The 19694-nt window shown below is 37.6% G+C and overlaps 1 protein-coding gene across 2 annotated transcripts in view; it reads left to right on the top strand.

The window, feature by feature from the left end:
• ARID4B (AT-rich interaction domain 4B) overlaps nt 1–19694 on the top strand; it is an 87079-nt gene that overhangs the window by 39327 nt on the left and 28058 nt on the right. Inside the window, exons 7-16 of one of the 2 annotated variants that reach the window (XM_084514099.1) lie at nt 1006–1097; nt 3226–3334; nt 6741–6820; nt 7781–7854; nt 8680–8825; nt 14483–14555; nt 15071–15165; nt 16243–16340; nt 16541–16808; nt 17796–17968. In XM_084514099.1, coding sequence (XP_084370225.1) covers nt 1006–1097; nt 3226–3334; nt 6741–6820; nt 7781–7854; nt 8680–8825; nt 14483–14555; nt 15071–15165; nt 16243–16340; nt 16541–16808; nt 17796–17968 — 1208 coding nt within the window. Of the gene's footprint in view, nt 1–1005; nt 1098–3195; nt 3335–6740; nt 6821–7780; nt 7855–8679; nt 8826–14482; nt 14556–15070; nt 15166–16242; nt 16341–16540; nt 16809–17795; nt 17969–19694 lie in introns of both variants that reach the window. The other variant, XM_084514098.1, reaches the window with a different exon arrangement.

Here is a 19694-nt window from a genome sequence, read left to right as displayed (position 1 = left end):
TAATTACCTCATGATTGTAAAGCTACTTAGCAGGGAAAATTGCAGCTCTAGCTTCTTGTGCAATTAGACCAATGTCCTGCAATTATCTTGTTGTGATACTGCTTTAACTTCATCTCTGATTTCACGTTGTTTATGGGATCTGTTAGGGTGTCTACCGTGCTCACAAGTAATTCACTTCAAGATTTAAAAAGCCAATTTTATTATATCTATTGAGTTCAGTTCTGTCTGGTGCAGAAGAGGTTTGAGATTCTAGTTGATGTTTCACATTTAAAAATTCACATAAAACTCAGAAGCGTAACTGAGAGGAACGTGTTTATTTTGGAGGACTTTATGCCGCCTTTCAAAGAATTAAAAGAGGTGCTTATTGTACTGAAAAAAGTCTGTACCAGCAGCCTTCAAATTTGGAATGATTCTTCTAAACAGGTAACAGCAGTCTTGAAGAAGATACTGGAGGTCTGTGAGGTCCTTCTGTTGACGTTCTTGTAGTTTTGCTGATTGGAGAATGCTATTTCTCTCTATATATATTGTTTTGTTTCTAATATCTAATATTGCACTTGCTTCAAAATTGTTTTAGACTTTTTCTTCTCATATAAAACTATGATTTACTAGTAAAACATTATTAGTCATGTTTACTGCTACTGGGTTATCTTGCTGTTTCATTTTACAGAGGATCATTTCTAACTAGATGATTAGGTGTTAAGTCTGATGATAGTTCAGAAAGTTCATCCTGTAGAGATGGAGTATCCCAGCTCAGAGGAATACGTGATAATTCATTGTGTCTTTGAATGGTCCAAAGGCACGACTTTCATTGTGTGTGTGTGTAGGATGAAAGTTTGAAGAAAAAAAAGCAGAAACGTCACTGCTTTTAGAAGTACTTTAGTAATGAAGCAGTCTCTGTATTGACAAAAATTACTTTAAAAGGGTTGTATAAAGTTAGGTTTTGCACAATAAGTTATGCCATTTCTTTTTAGTGTGTATCAATGTGTTTTTTTTCCATTTCAACAGACATTAGATCAGCTTCCACTGACAAATCCTGAACACTTTGGGACTCCTGTTATAGGAAAGAAAACAAACAGGGGAAGGAGATCCAATCACATGTAAGTCTAATGTCTTTGTCTGTGCTCTGACTCAGTTCTGAAGCTCCCAGTATTTATTATTTTTATTATTAGTTCTATATTCAAAAAAGAGCAAGCTATATGAAAAGTTTTGTTCAGCACTCAGACTGAAAGTCAGTTTTCCCTGTATTAGTGCATGCAAGAATTGCAAGTCTTCATGTGACCAGTATTTGAAATAGGGGCAGATATTGACAAGTAAGTGGAGACAATCTGTTGGACTTAGACTAAAGCCATTGCAACATATTTTTTTTCTAGCTGATGTGAGGTCTTTGTAGAAGACACTGGAATCTTCCTCGTATCTTCTGGTTTCTTACTACAAGGTCTTTGAAGGGCTTTTAGAAATAGGTGAAAAATGTTAGGTTTGCAGCAAATCTTACAGATTAAAAAGCAAAAACAACAACACAAGATCAAGAATAATGATTTGATTTCCTGGGTTCCAGAGTTCTTGGTAGATGTGATCTTGAAGAATCATTATGAAACACTCAATTGACTCTGCTCTTGCTTTTCTTTTTAAAGTTTTGAGGTACTAGTGGCAGGGGTAGGAAGGGAGTTGTCATGCTTAGATTATCCTTCATTGCTTTGTCTTTTTGATCATAAATATTGCTCTGTATTTGTACAGGTGATACAAACTTACTTGAATATTGATTTACTATTATGCTGTACTGAAGGAGAAAGATTGAATAAGCTGGCACGTATCACAGCAGACATGATTGCAGCTTCCTTGGTGTCTCTGAGTTGTTGTCGTCTCTGTTTACCTAACTACACAGGATGTTGTTATGGCAGAAACAGGATGCTTATTTTTATCTTACGGTTCATACTGACCAAACTGGGTAAAAAGATTGTACAACATGCTGGTGAACTGAGCTAGGTTTTAGTCTCTCTAAGATAGTCCTGGCTTTTTCTTGTCCTTAGCTTTGTTCTCTTCCCACAAGAGATTCTCCAACCCCAAGAAGCAGCCTAAAAGACTTTTATACTGTATTTTAAAAGAAATCAATACTTTTAAAAAAGGATATTGGGAAAAATCCTTTCATCTATGAGCACTGCAAGTGATGTAAAATTGGGGTGGGTAACATAAAACAGTAATTCAGTTTAGGCTATAAAACAGCTGTCATCCATTATGCAAATGCTAACTGTGAGTCTTCTGTTAATATTGAGCTTATTGCACAAAAGTAGCTATATGAAAAATGGAAGGTAGCTTTTAAAATTCTGCATTATATGCTTATTGAACATGCTGTATATTTTCTGAGAATTAACTTTAAAAGTGAGTAGTCTAAAAAAAAATAGTCAAATAATAATAATAGAAGATAATACACATAATGTGTATATATAGTGCTGAGCATTTTTAATTGATAGCATGCAATTTTAGTTGGAATATTTTTCTACGTGTGGGTCCCTATATGGTTAAAATCAGGTGTAACTTTTTATTGGAACAACCAAAAAATGAGTGGAAACCTTTTTGTAATCAAAATATGTTTGCACCTTTGCCCATCTACTTTGTTCAATGTGAAATTGAAGTAGTCATTGAAACTTATCACTGCAGCTCTCTTTAAATAAAAACAAGCAAAAAACCCCATCTATTTCAGGATAAATAAAAAACTTTTTTTTCTTCTTGCTATTTATCTTCGTAGCTGATGTTTCTTCTTCAGAGATTTGTCCTCTCTCAGAATAACTTTGTCTTCCGTTTGACAGATGACAGCAGGCTTATAGCCTGTGGCTGTTAAAGTAAAAGCATAGGGACATTAAAAGGGGGGAAAATCAGTTTCACTTAATAATGGTCCAAAGCTATACTTACCACAGTAGTTTTGCCTTAGTGAAACACTGTTCAGAATTAGTTTTGAATGTCCAGACAGTGTTTCTGAGCTTGTAATATTTTCGGTTTTTGCTATGAATACTTTTATAGTTACTTATAAAATTATTTTATGTCCTTATAAATATTTTTATTCACTTCTATCTTAAGGTACCATTCAATTCAAGTTACTATCATTTATACTTTTTAGACAGTTAGTTAGCTCCGGTTCACCTCTAACTATAGTAGATGAGGTTTGAGCAGTTGAGTTTTAAGTTTTTTTCTGTCATTTAGTCCTGAAGAAGAATCTTCATCCTCTTCCAGCGATGAAGATGAAGATGATAGGAAGCAAAGTGACGAGTTACTAGGAAAAGTTGTGTGTGTGGACTGCTTCAGTGTGGATAAAAAGAAAGCTCTGTGGTTTCCAGCCTTGGTAAGACTTCATCTTTATTTTTAATTTTGCAAAATAGTTAATGCATTTGCTAGTGTTAAAGAAAAGTGTTATTTTTCCTTTTCAGGGGATTCATCTATACTGTTAGTATGTTTCTTAAAATTTGAATGTCATAGTAGTCAAAGGAAATGCTATGCATGTAAATGCATTTACACAGTCACTGATGAATGGCTTTAGTTCTTCCAAACAGCCAGAGCTAGCTGGCCTACTTCCAGCTTGATAGTGTGTTGAGTAGTACCACTGAAATAATATTTGAGGGTTTTTTACCTATGCTGTTGTATGTAGTTTTTCTGAATTACCAGGTTTTATTAAGTGAGAAGATATGAGAAGAACAAAGATGGAAAGTTTTGTAACTAAGTAGACATTATCTTTCTAGTTCCAGTGTAAACCTATTAGATTTTATTCTTTTTTGCTGTAGGTAGGTAGTAGAGAATTGCTAGTGAATTTCCTTTAAAATAATGCCAGTCTCTTAGTACAAATCTTAATTATCTTTATTTTGGTTTAAAGACATTTTTTTTTTTACAAATAAACCTGTAATAAAACATCACTATTAGTCTAAGGTTTGTATGTAGACTGACTTACACATCTAGAAATTAATGTATTTCTGTATGTGGTACCTCCAGTATTATGCTTTTTCATTTATATTTTATTGCTTTCAAATACTTGAATAACTTCTCCCTGGCAATTAGAACTTCACTGCTGAAAATGTTTTATCTAATTTTGGGAAGACTTGTGCTCAGACTTTGAAATGCTGCCGTTGTAGCGTTTAACTCTTTGTAGTGTGTGCGGTATTTCTCAGTTGTAACTTTCTACTCAACACCTCCTGTGCCTTGCAACGCAGTCCAGAAGCTTTCCAGCAGGATTCCCTTTGGAAAATTGGTGGGAGAGAATGAGTCATTAAAGCTTCTTTTGCAGCAAGGGAGAGGGCAGTATATGTGGCAAGGAGGTGCCACCTTAATGAAAGGGAGCTTTAACAGAAATTTGCAGTAATAGGGAAGAAAATCGAGCTGTTTCTTTCCTGACGGCTGTCGTCCAAATTGGTGCGCTATCCCCTCCCTCCTGGTTGGTACCTAACGCAGCTGTACTCTGAGCAGCGGGCAGTTACACCGACGTGTTTTATGTCACGCTGTTGGGTTGGCCCTTCTGCTCATGCATGTAACTGGGAGCAGTTTCCATGGCGGGCCCCGTTAGCCATTCTGCATGCATGGAGTAGAGCTACTAATCAGGATAGCTGTGGGTCAGAGCTTAGAGATTAACTGCACTGTTGCTTATTCTCCCAAGGAGTACTAAAGATACACCCTGTTCTTTCTTTAGCTGTCATTTGGAGAATGGAATAGCTTGTTCTCCGTGGAGTTTCCTGAAATGAATGAGAAGTAGTAGGAGGATAAAGTTTGAAGATGGAGCTTGTTAACTCTGAAATAGCTTATCCTAGATTAACTGTTACTTTAGTAATCAGGTTTATAGCGCTGCAAATAAACATCGTACTGTATTTAACCGGAAAGGTTATGCCAGGGAATAGATCTGTGCCCCAAACAGCTTCTTCCCCCCGCCCATTCTGGCTGTACCTCTCCATTCTTTTACCTGATAAGTGGTTTCCTGTACTTCATCAACAAAGTAATTTTATTTTGTTATTGACCGTTTTTGCTTAAATGTTGTGGTGTAGCTAACTATAGCTATGCGAAAAATGAAAATTCAGGCTTAATATTCTGAATATGTATCCACAACATATTTCACTTTGTTATTTATACTGTGGACAGGTACGGTTTGTGTTAAAACACATGGATGTTGTACAAGATGCACAAATGTGGAAAGTTCAGGAATTAGTCTAGACCTTCACAGTGAAGAACAGTCAAGATTAGTAATAGAAACTAATTGCTTTGGATATCAGTCCTATATCCAGATACATTTATAAATTACAATCTAAAACTACAGAGTTTTAAATTTGGTTTATATATTTTCTAAGTCTTTGGTGGCTGCATTGGTTTAATCCAGCATGTATTTTTTGGTTGTGTGAGTGTTTTATTTTTTGTGTGTGATGTCTTAAACAGCAATAGCTAATTATAATCTTAAAAAGGGTTGACGTTTACTCCTCGTGTGAGAGAGTGTGATTTGGTAAGCTTTATAGTATTGTTGGGCTTTAGTATGTACCTAAAGGCTTTTGGAAGGTGCAGTGAAGAAATCTTCTTTGCAGCATTTTCAGAAAATTGAGCTTACATAGGATCATCTCTGTCATCCTCCTGTAAATGCAGTGGATTTTGTTTTGCAAGGAAGTCAGGAAAACTTGATTCAGGCAAAATTGAGATGATGCTTGATGTATGGTACTAGGTGAGATAGCGTTAAGTGGCTTTTCAACTTGTAAGTGAACTTCTGACTGCTAAAACTTTGATGCTGTGTAGCCTGTGCTGTATGATTAACAACTGTTTCCAAATCGATTGGAGCTTTTGACTCTAACTTGTAAAACATTGTGGCTGGTGACCTATGTAAGAAGGAAGACCAGTCTGTCATGGTAGCATCTTTCATGTGTTTGGAAAAAAAAAATAAGACTGGAAGTGGTTGGTACAAGAGAGGTGGTGTTTACCAGGACTAAATTAGGTCCACAGTCATTTTGTGCTCCTTGGGGTTTCATAGCAGCCAGAATTTTCTTAACTTTTAGAGAACTTATAAAAGTTTTAAGAGAAGAGTGCTGGAAAGGGCTGCTTTTCTGTTCCCAAAGTTTGAAGTTTCAATAAATAATGTACATGATATTAAATTCCTGAAGTTTTTAAATTAGTGACTTGCATACTAGTTACTTTCAAATAGCTTATAAAACCGCAAAAAGTAATTAATATGTTGTCTCAGTGCTAGGCTTGATTAATCTACTCTTTGATTTAAAGAGCCTATCATAATCCATGTACTTGAAACACTTTTCTAGGTAGGTAACTTATGAATCATCCTTTTATAAAGTTGCATTTTGTATATCCTGCAAGGTCTGTGGTGTCTTGTCCCCCTCCCCCAAACTGTGGGTTGTGACATCTTTGCAATTTTGGAAGGTTTTCAGGAGAGGTCTCTGACTCAGGTGGCAGCATTTGGTGAAAATGCAGTCCTCCTAGGATGAGGAGTAGAATCAGCCTTGGTGACACGGCACGTACTTAGTGTTTGTTAGGAGGTTGTTTTTTTCATGTCTGTGGCAGCAGCAGCCAATTCCCTTCAGGAAGCAAGCATGGACTTCTGCATTCAGTAATTTCAGGAGGCCATCACTTCTGTGCTATAAGGGATCACAATTGCTCTCATTTCAGTGTTGCTGAAGAGAAATGAGCCCAACATACTTTTGAGAAGCATTGGTAAATACTGTTGCTCTCCTGTTATTCTTTTTTTCTCTCTAAACTTTGTGTTTTTAATATCTTTGCAGGTGGTTTGTCCAGATTGTAGTGATGATATTGCAGTGAAAAAAGACAATATTCTCGTTCGCTCGTTCAAGGATGGCAAATTGTGAGTAGGAATGTAGAGGTTGATTAAATAAAAACATGTTCCAGTTCAGGGAAACACAATATGAGATGTGGGTAAAGTATCAATAACATCAGTTCAGAAAGTTTCTGTGAAGATTTTTCTAATGTTTAGAAAACTCTCAATGGCCTACATGGTGAGAGAATTAGCCTTGCCCCCATTGTTAACAACAAAGTACATAAATCCATATTAGTTTTAATTTCATTGTGGCAAACAAAGCAGTATTTTGTGACTTTGAGAACAGCTTGAGCCTATTTTTCCTGCTCTGGTTGGAACAGGACACTGCTTTTCAGAGATGTGGCCATGGGTTTATCCAGCCATGGAAAGATGTCTGTGCTTGTGGTATGTACGTGTGTGTGCACAGAATTGATTTTTTTGAGGTAGAAAGGTATTATGTTTGTCTCAGTATAGGCTGCAGCTGCATATTATCATGTTCTTGGAAAAGAGATGTGATACTATTCAAATGAAGAAATAAGACGGAAACCTAGAAAACCAAATTGTATGGGACTCACAATAGAATAGGGAGCTTTGTGTTCTTCAACTCTTACTTGTCAGGGAGGAAGCTTGATGTATATCAATTCTTTTTTCCAGGTTTCAGTTCTTGTTTAAAAAGCTCCAGCTATTTATTCTGCTTGGCTTGGTTTAACAGAATGCTTTTGCAGAAGAGAGATTGAAATATTTAACAGTTTCACTGTAGTTTAGTCACTAAGTCTAGGCTATCACTTTCCTGTACCATTTAACAGTTACTTACGCATCAATGCACGTCACTGGAGAAATGCACATAAGTGTGTGTGCAGTCAAGTGTGTGTAGGTTTCCCCCTGCCCTCTCTCCCCAAGCCCAAGTTCCTGTTCAGATTGGTTTCTTTGGGTATAGTTGCAGTAGAAATTAAGAAGTGCTTTGTGCTATTTTAATATTTTTTTTCAATGTTTTTCTGAATTATTTAGTGTTTCTGTGCCAAGAAAAGATGTGCGGGAGATTAGTGAAACTTCCCCAAAGCCTGATGCTTTGTTAAAACAAGGTAAAAATACATTTTTCTTATGAAAAGTTGTCTGTGTGTGTACCTGCTTACTTTGTGACGTAAATTGAACCAAACCTGTATCAAGTTGGTTCTTGTGTTTAAAAAAAAAAAAGCTTCAATTGTGTTACAGAAAAGCATCCTATATTTCTTGAAGGTAAACGTTACTGAAAACCTAGAGGAACAATTTTTGTCAAAGAACAAGAAAAAGCACCTTATCTTGCACTTGTTTTAAACACAGACGTGCCAAATGAAGGATATAATTGTACAGTGCATGCTGGCTTTATACATTATTTAGTATTTGGTCTGTTATGCTAGGCCTTAATAGAACTATTCCTACTACAATACTCCTGATAGGTTTGAGACAGTTATCTTTATGCACTGTCAAGAAACTGGAATTGTAAATTCATTTGAAAGCTGAAGTTTGTGTGATGGAACTCTTAAAATGGGTTTGTGTTCCTCTTCCTTCTCCTCTCTGTTTTAATGTTATGTAAAGCACAGTGTACAGCTGTTGAAACAGGAATTCTTTCAAGTATTAATGTATGGCCTAATACATAAGGTCCTTGTTTGCATGTATAGTTACTAACACGGTAATATTCCTAGTAATAGCTCTGAGTGATTTGATGTGCAGAAAAGACAACGCTGGTTTGACTGGGTAAGACAAATAATGATGGGCAACGGGGATTTTATTGAGATTCTTTGAATTCAGGGGTGGAACAGTTCATTAACAGTCTTCTCTTCTCCCCCAACTACTTTTTTTCTTTTTTTTAAAAGATTTGGTGAAATTGATTCTTCCTGCAGTATTAACAAATGCTCATTCTCTTACAGCTTTTGACCAAGCCCTTGAGTTTCATAAAAACAGAACTGTTCCTAGTAACTGGAAAACCGAATTGAAAGAAGACAGCTCCAGCAGTGAAGCTGAGGAGGAGGAAGAGGATGAAAAAGAAAAAGAAGATAACAGCAGTGAGGAAGAGGCAAGTGAAGTTAGCAAATAGTATAGATACACACCTGACACAAATTAGCAAGGCTAATATTTAGTTAATATTTGGCAGCATATAGTATCTTAACATAGGCAACACTTTTGTTTCTCAGCTTTTAAAATTTCTGTTTAACAAAGATCAGTTAATGTGAAAATATCAACATGGAAGTCTAACAAATATTTTTGAATCACGAAGCAAAAAGCACGTGCAGTCAAAAGGCTGTGTCAGTGGGAACTAATGAAAAATAGAAATTGAAGCTCAGAGGCTGATCCTGTTTTCCAGTTTTTCCTATGCTGATCTTAATGCAGTGGAGGAAGGGCCCCAGTACCTACTGGGGACTGAGCAAGGTGAAGAAGGATAGCTATTGATGTGTGCTGTCACATGCATTTTTATTTTTTATTTTTTATTTTTTTAAAGAAAGAAAGGTTTCCTTTACTTGTAAGTATTTTCAAATAGAACTTACCTGCTACCTATTAAAGGTGTGACTGTCTTCCAGTTGGGAAGATCTGTGTAACTAAAAAAATACTTCATTTGTTCTGATGAAGGATGTGTGGTATGTTTTGCTAACTTTAAAGCAAAGAACTCTTTTTTCTGTCTTTGAAAACATCAGCAATTAAATCATACAACTTTATGCAAAGGTAGGCAGGCCTTTTCTTTGCACAATACTCTTTCAGTATTGTAAGGCAAAGGTGTTCTTTTTCTTTTTCACCAGTGCAGAACATCACATTTCTGAATGTGGCCCATATGGGCTTCCAATTTTTAGGTCACTCTCCATCTGAATAAAACATTGCCTTTCTATAATAACGTTGCTGATGAATGCATTGCAGTATGCACAAGAGTGTCGTTTCCCTTTGTGGTTTCTTATCTCTGGCCTATTACATATTACAGTGATGTTGATTTTTTTTTTTTTTTCCCCTCTGGAAATTAAGTTCTGTGCATGATTTTAGCACTACTGTAAATAATTGCTTACATAAACAATGAAACTCTTTTACTGGCTATAAAGCTATTACCTCAGTATGCATCTGATTTATCACATGTTCCAAGACACGGGGAAGTTTGCTACCTTTTACACAGGAACCATGTCTGCGGAGGCATCTCTAAGCTGTTGTTCCTGACCTGTGTTCTTCGCATTTTTGAAAAGTAAACTGAAGTAGGCTGTGGCGTGGTCATGCTGTTGTCTTTTTTCTCTGTGTGTCTGTCACCCTGTAGTTGTTCCCTTTCTTCCTCGCTGTTTTAGGTTCTCAAATTGCTTTGCCAGTCCCATAGCTGTCTTGTGAAGCAGAAACTGCAAGCAGCTCGTGTTGTTCTTTCACTCTCTGCTTCTAACTGCAAGAGACAGAATTTACTGGTTTGCTAGTGGTGAAAAGGAAATGGTGAGAGATTGTGAAACTTTCAAATAACTACCAAGAAATCTGATGTATTGTACCTTTCATGAAGGATCACTACTACTAAGAAAATTACTGAAAGAGCTTTATTTCACAGCTGACAGTGAAGCTGGAAGAGGGACTTCAGAGTCTTTTACATCCTGTATATTTTCTGAGGGTACTCAGTCTGTCTCCCTCTATGATCACTTTTTTTTTTTTCTCTCACAAAGGTTCAAGAGCTCTTTCTGTAATCTGTTATGCAACTGACAACTGAAGCAGTAAACTGAAATTCCAACTGTAGTGGAATGTTCAAGGAGATGGATGATAAATGCTAGTCATACATAGTCTTTCTCTGACTACATCATCCCTGGAAATTGTGGCTCTGGCATACTGATGCTCCATCTTTCATTCATTCACTTCTTTATTTTAGGGAGGCTGCGAAGTGTGAGGTAAAAACTTTGCCACCTTTCCATGCTCGTGAGTTCATTCTGTCTGTTCTTTAAGCTTACAGGAGATCAGCCAACTCTGATCAAAAGTTGTGTAGTCCGGTGTGCAGGAGTCTATGCTCTGATATTTTGAGAAGCAAGGGGGGGGGGGTACTTGTGTCAGGGCAGCGCAATTCTTGAACTGCCAGAGCAGGTTTATATGCAGCCACGGGCATGGTGAATGTAAGTAGATTTTTACCTATGCAAGTTGACATACAGTCATTATATAGCAATCACTGTATCACTACTTATTTTAGATGAAAAAAAAATGCAATCTTAGCTATATGTTTGGCAAGTATATGACCTTGTACCCTTTGTCTTTGGAGATGCAGTTTCAGAGCTTTCTCTATAGCGCCTCTTAGTTGTTTGCAGTGTTGTACGAGCTAGTCTTTCCATGTGCTAGACATGAAGATCTCATCTTAGCTAAATATTTTGGGACCTAACTGTGACAGCTCTTCTGATGATTTTTTCTGCGGTATCTATTGTTTCAATCATCTGCTGAAGTGGGAGGTTTTTAAAACAGTCTTTTCTGTTTCTGCAGAAACAGCCTTCTCTCTGATTTTAGTAGGTTGTCTCTCTAACCTCCTGGCTATCAAGCAACATCTCTTCTTAAACAGTATTTGTGGACTGCTTCTTTGGAGTATTTCTTTTTAAATCCACCTGCAGATTGCCCTAGCGCTTTCCAGGATGTGAAAATTTTCCCCCTCCCCTGGCTCTTACTTATATTGCCCCAGGCTTCACGGATAGATGCTGTCATAGGAGAAGACATGCAAATCTTCTCTACAAAAGAGAAGATGAGTTGCCTTCTTTTCTGTATTTTTCCAAGTGGAACAGAATGGCAAGTTACCTCCCTTTCCTTTGCTGAATACGATGGTAGCTAGGATTGAGAAGGACCTTCTCTTCCTTAGAACTGTGTTACAGTACTGTGTGAATTTTGTATGCTGCTTAAAGCACATTGCTTTTTATTACGGATATCATTATTGGGAATATAAACCAATTTTTTGTCCTTTGTGAGATGGACAAATACGTTAGAGGATGCGGAGTAACCTGATAGTGCTGTTTAACTTGTAAATAAAGATTGCAGAGTATGATGTACCTGCCTCAAACCATTAATCTAGGAAGCCTTGTCATTTACTCTATTTAAGAGATTCGTAAATGTTTGGAGATTAATAGCAGTTTATTATCACAGTGTGTAGCATGTATCAGTTTCTGTAAAGATTCTGAGAAAGTGAAAATTCTTTTCCAAGGTACACAGGGTCTTAAGCTTACCCCGTAGCACACTTTCTAAGAAAGCTGATGTATTCTGTATTGGGAAAATTAATGAGGAGTATCTAGTTGGCATTCTGGCACCTCGTGAGTTAGCACATCTGAGATAGAGTATTCTTCAGGCATTGCATCTTATGGTGATGAAAGAGCAGCAGTGTTATATCCAGCCTTTTCATCACCTTGTAGTGGGTTTACGTGGCAAGGTTTTGGTAGCAGGGAGCCATAGGGGTGGTTTCTGTGAGAAAGATCTAGAAGCTGCCCCATGTTTGGGAAGGGCCCCATTGTTTTCCAGATCCGAGCCAATAAGCGATGTTGTTTTGCGCCTCTGTGAGAGCATATTTAAGACAGGGAAAAAACGCTGCGCCACACAGCAGCCGGGAGAGTCAAGGGAGTGAGAGAACAGCCTTACGCCAAGGTCAGTGTAGAAGGAGGGGGAGAGGTGCTCCAGGCGCCAGAGCAGAAGTCCCCTGCAGCCTGTGGTGAGGACCATGGTGAAGCAGGATGTCCCCCTGCAGCCCATGGAGTACCACGGTGGAGCAGGGTTCCACGCTGCAGCCCATGGAGGAGACCACGGTGGAGCAGGTGGCCCTGCACCGACGGAGGCTGCCGCCTGTGGAAGACCCCTGCCGGAGCAGATTCCGGGCTGGACCTGTAGCCCGTGGAGAGGAGACCACGCAGGAACAGGTGACCCGGCAGGAGCTGCTGCCCGTAGGGGAGCCAGGTTGGAGCAGTTTTCTCCTGAGGGATGGACCCCGTGGTACGGACCCATATCTGGAGCAGTTCTGGAAGAGCTGCTGCCTGTGGGAAGCCCACACCGGATCAGTTCATCAAGGACTGCATCCCGTGGGTGGGACCCCACAGCACAGGGGACAAGAGTGACCGAGAAGGAGCGGCAGAGAAGAAGTGCTGTAGACTGACCATAACCCCCATTCCCCGTTCCCCTGCGCCGCTCGGGGGGAGGAGGTGGAAGAGGGTGGATGGGGGGGAAGGTGCTTTTGTTTTTTTTTTTTTTTTCCTTTGTTTTCTCACTTCTCTCGCTTGTTAGTTGTAGGCAATAAATCTTACTATCTCCTTATGCCGAGTCTGTTTTGCCCGTTACAATAATTATTGCGTGATTTTCTCGTCCTTATCTCAATCCTTGAGCCCTTTTCACATATTTTCTCCCCATTCCTCTTTGAGGAGGGGGAGTGAGAGAGCGGCTGTGGTGGAGCTCGGCTGCCCACTCGAGCGGAACCACGACACACCTTTATTTCCCCTAGTATTTGAAAGTTATACTTTTGCTTCTTAAAAGCTTTGGATTTCCTGAGTTCAGTGCTTTCCCCTCTTCCCATCTTCCATTCCCTAAATGCGCTGTGGGATTGCTTTTTATGGCAAGTGCTCTCTTGTTGTTGAGGAATGTGAAAATCCCATGTAGGTCCTCTTGATCTCTTCACCACTTCCAGAGTATGCTGGTACAAGTCCTTTCCAAGTGCTTGTCATTTGAGATTTAAAAACAAATATAACACCCACAACAGTTCCCTGCATCTGTTCTACTTGCCTGCCTGCCACCCCCCACAAAAAAATATAAACTCAAGTAATTTGTTGACTGTGGTCACTTTCAACTTTTATGATAACAGCTTGAATCCTTTGCTTGCTAGCAGTGTTTCCTTTACCTTTGCTTGTGAAATGTGAGCGTAAATTGTTTTAGGTTTTACTAGTTATTTTTGGAAGCTTACAGGTAGTATTAAAGAAGCATGCAAAAAATTAGCCAACTTGTATTCAGTGTATTGCTTTGAAGTAGCTTACTCATCAATTTCTAAGAATTCTGATTATGGTATTAATGTTTTGTTGCAGCTGCTTGTGGCAAATGGTATTTACTAAGGAAATTAAACCCTAGTGCTTTGTTATGAAACCCCACTGTTAATTGAAGTGAACCTAACACAGAATTGTTAGTGTGACAAACTGAACATCCAAAATATCCGTTATTTCAGTTCTGGGATTGATCCTGCTCACCACGCATTCAGCTGGTACCTCATGGCACCATGCATGCAGTGTCATTGGCTGCGGTTTGTCAGTGCTGTGGATTAGAGCTCCCAAGAAAGTGCAAGCACAATTTTAATCTTTCATTTCATCCTTGAAAGTCACCTAGTGCATCCAAGCATTGAGAAATTGCTTAACTTGCTGAAGAAAAAGAGAGATCTGATAAAATCTTTTGATCATTAATACTGATATCTTCCAGACTTCATGCATAATGGAACAACATTGAGAATACATCTTGATTTATGGTATTTATGATATTTATGGCACTGATTCATCAAAAATCCAATTTCAGATGGATCTTTACAGTTATCATCTTACATATTTTGTAAAGTTGTTTGTGATATGTAAAAATTACTTCCATGTAGCATAGCACTGAAGCCATGTTCACTCTTTACAGTATTGTGTTGCTGACTACAGTAAAACAAACTTGAGTATTTGAACCTAAACTAATCATTGCAGTGGTTTTCTTAATGAGGGCTCAAAATGGTGATATGTTTATGTTCCTTTTTCTAAACAGGAGGAAATAGAGCCTTTTCCCGAAGAAAGAGAGAACTTTCTGCAGCAATTATACAAGTTTATGGAAGACAGGGGTAGGCATCTGTGTTTGACTTGTAGAAGCTGAAGGCAGAGGGCTTGCTTAGCTTGAATCTTGAATCTGTAAGCTAGTAATACTTTGCAGTTCATTTTCAGAAACGGTGTGATTGCATTCCTCACTCCTGGCTTCCCCTCTATTTAGAAGGTAACAGTCTGTCCCTTGACTCTGTCCCTTCCTAGGACAACACTTGTATGTGGAGATGTAATTGTTTCAATGGGTGAAACCAAATTATGTGTAATTTAAGTACAAAGAAAAATTACATCATTTGTGCATACTCAGTAATATATGGAGGAATGCATATGTATGAACTTACTTATATTACTGAACTATAAGAGAATGGCTTATTAAAGCTCTTGAGTTTTTTCTAGTTTCATGAAGAGAAAAAAGTAGCAGGTGCATAAGGTCATCAGAAAGTTTATATAGTATTTAATAGCATAGTAGTGTATATGGTGTGGATTTCTTGTTATTAAAATGTTTTTGCATTATTTTCATAACTGTCTTTCTTTACAGGGACTCCTATTAACAAACGACCTGTACTAGGATATAGAAATCTGAATCTCTTCAAATTGTTCAGACTTGTACATAAGCTTGGAGGATTTGACAATGTGAGTATTAGTATGATGAGTATTCCAGATCTGTACAACCTGGGGGTGTTGTTTTCCTTCAAGTGGTAATGAAGAAGAATCTGATGCAGGAACTTCAGATGTATAAGATGAAATCCCACAGCTGTCTAAGATACACTGTAGCTCTGAAAAGCATGTTTTAACAGGAAACAAACTAGTTATATTATAAATAAATTAAATGTCTACTCAACATATTTAATTACTGCTGCATAAAATCAGCCAGTATGTGTGTTTATGTGAGATTTCAGTAATTGTCTGTCTGATAAAACCGCAGAAGGTGAAAGTCTGCTCAGTAAGATCTCAAAGGCAAGTAATCTAAGTTAAGGTTAGATATGAGACTCTTAACTCCTGTCTGTTTGGGGCTATATATAGAGGAAAATGCTGACTGGGTTTGGTGGAGTTGGTCTTGGAGCAGTAACTGGGGCATGTGGAATTCTTGGCCAAGCAGATTCTGTAACTGCTTTGGGCTACTTCCCTTAAATCTAGCCTGTTGGTTGAGGAGGTGTGTTTGTGCAATGCCACCTTACCAGTGGACAGCAGAGGATGCTGAACTTGGTTATCACAGTATATCTGCTTTACCTTCACAGATAGTGAGAAATTAGCATGTCATAATGTCACCAAGCTCTGTCACCGAAGGGCATATTAGAGGCATAACATGACTAATAGTGTGTCTGCTGCAGTACTGCCAGGACGGAGTATTGCTAATGCTTTAAATGAGACTCTTTATTTGCAATTTAATTAAAATTCTAGCTGTCATAGTTAAGAATTTCCTTAAAATAAGAATGACATACTGATCTTTGTATTATTTTTCTTTGTTTTATTACCACCTGGAGAGAAAGACCGGCTATGACTTACTGGAATGCAGAAATGCTAGCTTGCTTAAAGTAGTTACAGTAGCCTACGGTTTGTGTTACAGGGAAATAGCATGTGATAAGTACTGATTTTATAGATCAGAGGAAATTAAGTATAATTATTATCCAAAATTGTAGAAGTTCTCAGCTTAGTCTTCTGTGTGTCAGTGAATTAAATGAGCAACCATCATTTTATTTTCTCTAATAGATTGAAAGTGGAGCAGTGTGGAAGCAAGTTTATCAAGATCTTGGAATTCCTGTGTTGAATTCAGCTGCAGGATATAATGTTAAATGTGCATACAAAAAGTAAGTAGGAAAGTTTTGAAGTGTGTGCTAAAAAAGCTCTAAAAAGAGTGATCTCATGGTGGTGGCAATATACATAAATTCTGTACTTTTGGTTATAATGCAGTCTTTGTAAGCTACAAAACATATTGTTCCTTTTAAGCTTCTGCTAGGTAGTATAGTCTTTCTTGAAAGAAACTTGCTTATCAGAATTTTTTTTTAAGATATCTCTACGGCTTTGAAGAGTATTGCACCTCAGCAAATATTGAATTTCAAATGGCATTACCAGAGAAGGTGACAAGCAAGCCTTGTAAAGACTGTGAAAAAGAAAAAGAATTGAAGATGCGTGAAGATCCAGAGCAGGATGTGAAAGAAATAAAAGCGGATAAGGAGGAGCGCAAGCAAGAAGAAGTAGCAGCAGTACAACAAGAAGACAAAAAGCTAGCTGAGAATGATAATGAAAGTAAAGAAAATGATAAGCCCACTGTTACGGTAAAATACTTCAATGTTCATATTATATCCTGCTGATAAAGTCAGGTAGTGTGTTGATAATAATCAATCTGCGTTAAGATTGAAATCTCTGTAATGGATTTAAAACAAGACAAAAACATGTTGTAAAAATAAATTAAGGTCAACAGATTAGAGCTATATATATCCGTAGGTGCCTGCTTTTAGGGGCTCATGATCTCAAAATGTTTGACTTGTTAGGAAGCAGCTGCAGTGTTGCACCTGTTTGTGTCCCTCCCAGGTCAATGGAGACCAGTTAGCATGCTGCTTTATCCTTCAGTGCTGATCTCATTTTGTATTGGGCTAGGCTTTTTAAGCACTCTTAAATCTTGGATTTACTTCACCACTCTAATGAAACCAGTGGAGTTCTAAAAAGATCTGGACCACACAACGTACACAGTGGTCCAGTGTAGTTCAGTGGTCCAGAGAGGCAAATGTTTTTTGACCTTTTCAAAATCCAGTGTTGACTCAGTGATTTTAGTGAAGGAAACACAAGGTGGTAAGCTGAAATACTGCACAGGGCAGGCTTAGTGGTTTGCTCTGGAAGCAGTGTAACCCTTCAAGTCAGGGTGTGATGCAGCTGTAATGCTTCTGTGTATAAGTGGCAGCCAGTCCTGGTTGATCTGCTGTTACTTGGGAGTGAACACCGGTGCCAGTAGTTCTGCCTCCTCAGTGCAGATGTAACCTGAAGTGTTGATGTAAGATTTTTCTGTAGTTTCAGGCCAAAGAGATGCATGCTTATATCGCTGTTGCACAGCTACCTAGGAGACTGGCTGCAGCTCTGAAGTCTGTTATACTTAGGTTGTGAATTTCAGAAATAAAACCAATGGAAATGCTGTAATTTTAGAAGGAGTCCTAGACTCCAGCTGTTTTTTCCTCCTCGTAATAACTTGTGTGTGTTGTCTGCCTGTTTTTAAATTTTTTATATTTTTGTTTTGCCTTGTGAATTAACTGAAGGCCTTACTATTCTAGGGAAACAGAAAAAATTTGCCAGATTCTGCGCATATTCAGCCTGATCAAGAAAAGGACTTAAATGTAATCAAAACTGAAGAAGAAACCAAAGCAGAAGATAAAGAAGAAGAAAAGATTAAAGAAATGGAAAATCCCACTGCAAATACAGAGGCTGAAGAAAAAGAAAAATCAGGGTAAGTTGCTCTGCTTATAATCAGATAAGACATCTGATGTGTACTCGTTATGTTTTACTCTCTCGTAGTTTGAACTTTGAATCAGACAACCCTCTTGTGAATTACCCTTGTCTTCTAAAGACCTGTGTGTTCCTAACTTTCTTATGGTTAGCGTTGTTGAAGTTGGTGAGTCCAATTAGAAATAAAAAATAGAAATGTATGTATAAAAAAAAAAAAGCTTTTATATGAAGCTTTTACAATGTCCAGGCGTAAATACTTATAAGCTGGACAAGCAAGAGAATGTATGAATCTCACTTAGGACAAAAATATTGCATTCATTATGAGTAGTATTTTTCTATTTAACTTCAGTACCAGTTTTTGCTCTTGGACAGTGATGTGTTCTGGGTAATGTGGGAAAAAGAGAAGTACCTTACATCATTTAGTGATAGCTTTGCCTTTGAGAGGGGATGCTGCTGGCAAGAGACACTTGTGCAGTCCTTTAGACATTAAGTTTTGGAAGTAGGAAATGGATTACGTGATCCTTACTGTCCTTATTACTTCAGTGGATGAAATGCATACAGGTGACTTGTGTTATGGAATCTTCAGATTTTCATTTTGCAGTGCAGAAAAATAAAAATAAGTGTTTTTTTTTTAAACACAGCTATCAAAAAAGTTTGAAACAAAATATAGTTTTCACTAATCCCCAGTGTCTTATATATTCTTACAATTAGGACCCGTGTAGAATATGATTTCAAGTGAGTAAGAACACAAAAATGGCTGTTACAGATCACACAAAAGGTCTTTCTAAATTGAGTATCTCGTCTGCAACAGAAAACAATAGCAGATTCTTAAAGGAGAAACTATTGTAAGAGAGAAAGCAGATAATGATGCCTTTTTTTTTTTTTTAATCTTTTTACAGCAGTCTGTCTCAGGGATGTTTTTTTTAACTTAATACCAGCTGTTACCTGACTGCTGATTCCCTTGTTCATTCCTCTGATCACTGCTTGGTTTAGTAGATCAGCTGGATTCTGAATATCAGCTATAGTATCAGAATATCAGTCCAAGTATCAGTAACTCTTATTGCTTGTTCTGTCCCATTAAGTTTTAACAGAACTGATGTAGTTCACTGTGTTGATTTCCAAGTTCATTTGTAATAGTTTTTTTTTAATTTTACTGAGAGTTTTGGTTTCCACATAACAGATTTGAAAGGATCCTTTGGTAAAATGTTGTCTTACCTATTTTCAGTGAAATTTCACTGGAAAATTGTACAACTCAAATGCAGAATAAAAAAGAATCAGGCTCACTTAACTCAGTAGAAAAGCCTTTTCTGTGTGTGATTTTATTTATATCCTAGATGAATGTCTTTTTTTTTTTTTTTCCTGAAAGAGTGGTTGTTGGAATTCCACATGTCATTTTTAAGATGAACTAGAGAAGCAGTACTGTAGCAGGTTTGCTGAATTTTCAGGATTCTTAGTCTAATTTACCATGTTACTTTCAAAATAAATAGATGGAAATCTTTGCACTGCTGAGAGAATAGCAGTTTTTAAAGATTCCTAAATGGTGTGTGTACACACATCTGTGGTGTTATTCAGTGTTTGTTGATATATTTGGAAAGTAGAGTGGCTTAAAACTTAGCACACTGCTATAGAAAAATAAGTATGATTGCAATCTGCATTTGCTTTTCATAACCATTTATTGTGTTTTTTATTGTTATTCTGACTCATGTCCATTTGGATTATTTATGACA

The sequence above is a fragment of the Aythya ferina genome (assembly GCF_964211825.1).
Source record: "Aythya ferina genome assembly, chromosome: 3".
In the NCBI taxonomy this organism is placed as follows: domain Eukaryota; kingdom Metazoa; phylum Chordata; class Aves; order Anseriformes; family Anatidae; genus Aythya; species Aythya ferina.
The sequence above is the reverse complement of the archived record's forward strand: the minus strand, read 5'-3'. Positions and strand labels throughout refer to the sequence as shown.